Source organism: Platichthys flesus, chromosome 5 (genome assembly GCF_949316205.1).
Source record: "Platichthys flesus chromosome 5, fPlaFle2.1, whole genome shotgun sequence".
Taxonomy (NCBI): Eukaryota; Metazoa; Chordata; class Actinopteri; order Pleuronectiformes; family Pleuronectidae; genus Platichthys; species Platichthys flesus.
The window spans coordinates 10,044,378-10,051,773 of NC_084949.1; the positions used below are offsets into that span (position 1 = coordinate 10,044,378).

Here is a 7,396-nt window from a genome sequence, read left to right on the forward strand (position 1 = left end):
GAGGTGAGACAATTGTCCTGACTTAATTTGCTGCTCATCTTTTACATGCCTGTCCTGGATCCCTCCTTTGCTTCCACATTGTTTCTGATTAAGAGTTTTCCCAAATCTTCTGTCCCCCATCCCCAAAATAAGGGTGCTAAAAACTTAGGACGGCCATCATTCCCAAGGATATTGATTTGATTAGGAAACCGAATTTTTTTTTATTTGTTACAAATTAACCTGCTGCAACTGCTATGACTGGATCATCTCAGGGATAATGTGAAGACAAAGACGAGCCACATTTTTTAATTTGCATGGTTAAATCTGAAAATGTCACTATTATTTTGTCATCTTTGTAACAATTATAGCCAGAATGTGTCATTTCTTCTTGGTTAATATTGTATTTGATTTATGGAAATCATTTCACAACCTCTGGCAGCAAAGTGGTGCTGTGGTAAGCACATTTGCCTCACAGCAAAGAGATCAGGGTCTTTCCATGTGGAGTTTGCATGATCTCCCCATATCTGTGTGGGTTTTCTCGAGGTACTCTAGCTTCCTTTTACACTCGAAAGACCTGCAGATTGGGGTTAGGTTATTTGGAGACTCCGAATTGACCAGGAAGGTATGACTGGAGTATGTCTTTGTGTGTTGACCCTGTGAAACTCTGGTGTCATGTCCAGGGTGTACCACGCCTCTTTCAAAATGGCAGCTGGGATTGGCTCCTGATCCCCCCACAACCATAAAAGAACAAACAGTATGAATAATGGATGGATGGATGGGTGGATCCAGGCGGCCACATCCTGGATTGTGTCATGGTGGGAGTTGATCGTTGATTATGATATAAATAAATTGCTTAGATATAGAGTATGCTTACTAACATAATGTCACGTTTTATGCAAGCAGGAGGATCCACAAATGCAGAACATACAGTATATCAAAAAAAGTGTCCTTTAATTCAGGCAAATTCAACAAGCCAAATAAGCACAGGAAAGAGTTAGGGTTAAAACATAGGAGAGATATGAGCTGACTAAACAAGTCATCCCTGCAGTCTGTCTCTGGGCTGTGGCACACTCCTCCCTCTTTCTCTCCTTGCTGTGTCTCCATCTCCTCCTCTGACGCATCACTTTCCACTTGCTGTGCATCTGGGAACAAGGCACAATTTACTATTGCAGCATTAATCTATACTTGTATTAACCATAATCATCTACTTTTGCACCTAATCAATAATAGGCCTACCTTGTATAGAATACATTAAATAACTAATATATGGTAATATTGTGTTGTTTATTGTTGTTGTTGTCTAAGAATAGACAACTGCATTGTGAACAACTGGAACATGTCTTATTCTTGCCTGTTGTGCCCTTTGTAATCCAGCTGGTCAGGGTTCAACTGCCTTTAGCAGCCTCACATAGCTCCCTTTTTTGCTTTTATCTCCTCTCTTTACAAGGCATGCATTGCACTGCAGAATGAAATATCAGGAGAAAATATGATACACCGAAAGCACACACAAACAGTGACATTTCGTTTTCCACAATTTTTTTTAATGATTAATTAAAAAAAATATTTTAATGATAATTAAATAAATAAAAAACAAGTGTTGATAATTGGTGGGATGAGAAAATCAGAGTCACATCCATTCACTAAAATATTTTTTTATTTTCTATGCCACAAACACAGTGTGTAAAATGATGGACAGAAGTATGCGTCCATGACATAAGAAATACATAAAGAAACAAAACAGCCATCATTGGTATTTCCGCCGATTCGCACAGCGTTATAAACCACATCATTGCATGTTCATTGCTCACTGCGGTCATGTAGAAATACAGGCAAATACATGCAAACGCCATTTACCGTTGTTAAAGTGTTTGCACCCGCTGCTTCAAACAGCGCTGGGCATCCGGATGGCAGCCGCAGCAGAGGGCACATCAGGGTGAGCTCAGGTCAGGTCAAAACCCCGAAACCCATCATGTGACTGACGGCAACCAGGTCCTTTTATTTATAGCTATTAATTGTCAAATGTTCTTCATGAAGGGCCATGGGCAGGACTTCACACACAAACAAAATAAGGAAAACATGCCTCTGACAAAAGGGCACTTTGGGGTATCAGGGGCAAAGGGGTAGGTTCAGCCCCCCCCCCCCCCCCCCCCCTGCACGTGCATGGTACACAGGCGAGGCAGGGGTAATTAGACAAATAAGGAACAGGTGGAGACAATCACAAGGGCGGGAAACAGGACAAAGACAGGAAGTCAAGCTGGAAATACGAAAGGAGAAAAAAAAAACTTCAAAATAAAACCGGAAACTCACGGAGAAACATAAATCCAAACACAAGAAAACACAGGTTCAGGCAAAAACAAGCAAAGGATCTGTAATCCAAAACCAAAGCACTCCTTATCCAGGAGGCCAGAGTAATAAGTGCAGAGTCATGACACATATTCTACTAACTGTAGACCGACTTACTGTCATTTACAATTTTCATTGTTGCTGCTCCCTTCATCTCTCTTTCACATTCTCTTTAGTCAAAATACTGTCAACATTGATACACCTCTCCATCGAAGTCTTTTCTCATGAATGTTTTATTATTTTATTGACGTGCTCTGTTACACAGCTGTTATTTCACTCCTGTGTCGCTCTCTGGTCTCTTTCATGTTTTTGCTAGGTTTTGCTCACTCCTGCTAGGTTTGCTCACTCCTGTTTATATTTGATAGATTGAAATGACTGGTACTACACCCATCCAGACGCACATTACTGGATTCATATGCCTTTATGGTACAGCATCAAAATTGATGTGTGCTGACTGTGGATCGGCAGTCATGGCACAGGTCTGTGAGTTAAGCCGTGAGTCGGTGTATTTGTCATCCCTCTGAGCAGGGCCGGGCCCATCGGTCCTGCAGGCTCACGCGCAGACACGGGCTGATCCACCGGCTGGGTCCGGATCCCGTTGCCATGGCGATGACGTCATGCTGCAGCACCGGGAAGGAGGGCGCGTGCGCAGTAGGAGGGGGAGGAGCGAGGTGACTAGAAAACTGCGTAGCCTTATAGCTCAGCCACAGCTCCTGCGCCATTCAACCCGGGACTGTCCACCGAAGCAGAAGCACCTAGCACCCAGCAGCCAGCATCCAGCAAGCAGCACCGGAGACGGTACCAGCTTCTTCTTCTTAGACAGAGCCACCACCACCGCACCGACAACATGCGTGAGATCCTGCATCTGCAGGCCGGCCAGTGCGGAAACCAGATTGGAGCAAAGGTAGGAAATAACGCTAGCACGCAGCAGCCGGGGCCCTAACCGTCCTGATAACCGCTTTATTATAACTGGACTCAATTGTATTCTGCCCGGCCACGACGCCATGTCTGCCCATCCGAGCCAGTAAGCCCCGTCACGACGCCATGTCTCACCACTGGAGACAATAAGCCCCTTCACGACGCTATTTCTCCCCACACGAGGCGCTCAGCCCCGTTACGACGCTAATTCTCCCCAGCCGAGACCGATGGCCCAGTCACGACGCCATTTCTACCCACCCGAGCCATTAAGCCCCGGCACGACGCCATTTCTCTCAACCGAGGCCAGTAAATAGGTCAGCGAGGAGGGGAGGGTAGTGGAGTTCAAAGCGGCTCTTACGAATATGGGCGGTGGCCGGCAGAGATGTCCCCGCCGAATTTCACACGAGGCGCGCAAACCTAGCGTCGTTGCTGAGAGACAGAGGCGCGAAGAAACAAGATCCGTGTTTCACCCTGAATCCAGACAATCGAACGAAAGAACACTGCGTCCGTGTGTGAGATGGAGGGTGGTGTGATCGAGGTGTGGCTCGCAATTCACAAGAACGCCGACAGGCGCATCCCCCCCCCAGCACGCACACACACACACGCCTTCCCCTACCCGCATTGGATCATGTAAAATGAAAACCGTAATTGGGTCAAACGCAGACGTTTATCCCCATCGCTGCATGACGCAGTGTGAATGGCCTCAGCCTTTGTGCAGGGATCCGTCGAGTAAAGAACCTTAAGGTAGATTAATTTATATTCAGATATCATTGTAGGGCGTCAACCAGCAAGAGTTAATTTAATCTAATCAGTCATTTACTCTTTTCAATCGTTAATGTCTGAGATACACCCATTAGTCCATAATCATTGGCTAAGATGTTGATCACAAATGCACCCAGGCTTTAACAATCCACACCGCAAAAACTCCGAATAACTACAAGTGATGATTGAATCATGAATGGGCTCTTATAATATAATTCTATCATTTGTTTTTTTGTCTATTTTAGCTGAAACATAATAGTATTTGGGCAATTAAGCAATATCATCTATAGCAATATATGGAAAAAATGCTTATATCAAATAATTGCTATGCAATTCCAAGGACAAAATTTGTCCATGAGGAGCACAGGGTGTCATCCATTGACTGGGAGTGGCCAGTGGAGGTTGGCTGCAGGGGTTTTCTTATAACATCCACCAGCAGGTTGCTGAAAGATCTGGGATCAGAGGAAAAGCCCTGCGTCAGAAAATAAAAACCATTGCACACTGCGGAACGTTGCAGCCAATAACTATTGATCAGGATGAAATATCCCAACTGGGCCCTGAGATGCTAGGGACAAACCAATTTCTGATTATCCTGTAGTGGGCCGACCTTAAAAGGTTTTCTTGTGATTAAAAAGCCAAAATACCGGCTGACACTAAGGTGCACAACTAGGGATGCGTCTCAATCCTCCTACATTAACTGGCGGTAGGCCTTGATTTGGTGCTGCAAAACATTTGCATGTATCCTCCATATTGCACTCTTTTCAAGTGTTAAGTTTAAAAAGGCATAATGTCTGATCTACTGAGCTGGCAAAATGGCTTTCATAGTACTGCCATACGAGTGTGTCAGATTAACCTTTAGCCTTATTTTACTTAGGTTTGGCCTGTATCTTTGCAAGCCCAAAACATTTGATGGTGCACACTTGTGCAGAAGACCCTCAAATGTACAAGCGATATTCAACTTCAAACATCTGTAAAGTTGTAAAGTTTATCAGCTCCTGTGCTCACGCAATATTTAACTTAACACTGTATTGTCAAAGATTTTACCAGCTGTCTCTCTAATCTCACACACCAATCTGTTTGCAGTTCTGGGAGGTGATCAGTGATGAGCACGGCATCGACCCAACAGGCAGTTACCATGGAGACAGCGACCTGCAGTTGGACAGAATAAATGTCTACTACAATGAGGCTTCAGGTAAAAACAGAAACGCACACATACTAATTTGTTATGTCTTTTTCTACGTTAGTTCTGATCTATGCTGTTTGTGTTCAAGGTGGGAAATACGTCCCGAGGGCCATCTTGGTGGATCTGGAGCCAGGCACCATGGACTCTGTCCGCTCCGGCCCCTTTGGCCAGCTCTTCAGACCAGACAACTTTGTCTTTGGTACAGTCACAGTCACACACATGCACTTTTAGTCATTAATTACACAAGAAAAATAAGGTCATAAGTTATCAGCATTTTAATGCGACTTGCTGCAGCCCATATTGCAAACTTTCAGAGTTGAAAGGATAAACTAAGGCAGAAGTGATAAATGAGGCTGAATATTCAATTAGTTTAATTTGTATTGCGCCTAATAACATACGTTTTCACAAGGTACCTTTTTATATAGCTATACCTTAAAAATTAAAGAAACTCAATGAGCAAACACTTTATACAGGAAGAAACCTTTTGATTCTCTTTGGGTGATCATCTGGTTTGACCGGTTTGGAATGAGCAGAGACAAAAGAGAGGTGGATGGAAAAGAAGACAAAGGAGAGACTGGAACAGTTGTGTAGATGTCGTATTTAAGCTCTATCAGACTGGTTGTCATATGAAAATGGTATTAGTAATACTTGTAGATTAAATGACTAATATTCAAATGCAAGATTGTAATGAGTCCTTTCCCCTCCAGGCCAGAGTGGAGCAGGTAACAACTGGGCCAAGGGCCACTACACAGAGGGGGCTGAGCTGGTGGACTCTGTCATGGACGTAGTGAGGAAGGAGGCTGAGAGCTGCGACTGTCTCCAGGGTTTCCAGCTCACACACTCCCTGGGTGGTGGTACCGGCTCCGGCATGGGAACACTGCTCATCAGCAAGATCCGCGAGGAGTACCCCGATCGTATCATGAACACCTTCAGCGTGGTGCCCTCTCCTAAGGTACAGAGAATATGTCCAATTTCTTATTGTTTGTATGTTGTCCTACTCTTCAGCTCCCTGACCTCTGCGTGTTCCATCTCTAGGTGTCAGACACAGTGGTGGAGCCCTACAACGCCACCCTGTCAGTCCACCAGCTGGTTGAGAACACAGATGAGACTTACTGCATCGACAACGAGGCCTTGTATGACATCTGCTTCCGCACCCTCAAACTTACCACACCCACTTACGGAGACCTCAACCATCTGGTCTCTGCCACCATGAGTGGTGTGACAACATGCCTGCGTTTCCCCGGCCAGCTCAACGCCGACCTCCGCAAACTGGCCGTCAACATGGTACCCTTCCCTCGTCTGCACTTCTTCATGCCCGGCTTTGCCCCCCTGACCAGCCGTGGCAGCCAGCAGTACAGAGCCCTCTCTGTGCCCGAACTCACTCAACAGATGTTCGACGCCAAGAACATGATGGCCGCCTGCGACCCACGCCACGGCCGATACCTGACAGTGGCCGCCATCTTCCGTGGGCGCATGTCAATGAAAGAAGTCGATGAGCAGATGCTGAACGTGCAGAACAAGAACAGCAGCTACTTTGTAGAATGGATCCCCAACAACGTCAAGACAGCCGTGTGCGACATCCCTCCACGTGGGCTCAAGATGGCCGCCACCTTCATCGGCAACAGCACAGCCATCCAGGAGCTGTTCAAGCGCATCTCCGAGCAGTTCACCGCCATGTTCCGCAGAAAGGCCTTCCTCCATTGGTACACCGGCGAGGGCATGGATGAGATGGAGTTCACTGAGGCAGAGAGCAACATGAACGACCTGGTGTCCGAGTACCAGCAGTACCAGGACGCCACGGCTGAGGAGGGAGAGTTCGAGGAGGAGGGAGAGGAAGAAGTGGCCTAAGGCTAATATCACTCATTTCTCAACTGCACTCGTCACAACTCCATCCATTCTTCCCCTGACTTCAGCCCTACTCTGCTCTCTACTCTTTATTTTTACAGTTCACTCATTCCCTTGCTCCTTTCCTTCTGTTTTCTTTCCTCTCTTCCTCTCTCCACCTTGAGTAGGAACACCAAGCTGACCCTCTCATCTTAGTTCTCATGTAGAGGAAGCTAACACAGTTGTGCTTGTGCTCTTTGTTCTGTAGCCTTCTGGTGATGTTCAATTATCACCCAGCAGTTCCATCAATAAAACCGTTCAACTCACCTATATCTGAGCAATTGTCTAATTTGCCATTGATTGAAATAAACTTGTCGTGAACAATTA

General features: G+C 45.8%; 1 protein-coding gene across 1 annotated transcript; it reads left to right on the plus strand.

Moving 5' to 3' along the window:
• Positions 1–3,026: 3,026 nt before the first annotated feature.
• On the plus strand, positions 3,027–7,396 carry LOC133954233 (tubulin beta-4B chain-like). Its single transcript, XM_062388577.1, has 5 exons — positions 3,027–3,226; positions 5,086–5,194; positions 5,274–5,384; positions 5,893–6,137; positions 6,221–7,396. The coding sequence occupies exons 1-5, from the start codon at positions 3,170–3,172 to the stop codon at positions 7,031–7,033; spliced, it is 1,335 nt and encodes a 444-aa protein (XP_062244561.1). The 5' UTR covers positions 3,027–3,169; the 3' UTR covers positions 7,034–7,396.

Coding starts and splice junctions, on each gene's coding strand:
- LOC133954233 (XM_062388577.1), top strand. CDS start 3,170: ATGCGTGAGATCCTGCATCTGCAGGCCGGCCAGTGCGGAAACCAGATT. Junction 3,227..5,085: donor GAAACCAGATTGGAGCAAAG/GTAGGAAATAAC, acceptor ATCTGTTTGCAG/TTCTGGGAGGTGATCAGTGA. Junction 5,195..5,273: donor CTACTACAATGAGGCTTCAG/GTAAAAACAGAA, acceptor TTTGTGTTCAAG/GTGGGAAATACGTCCCGAGG.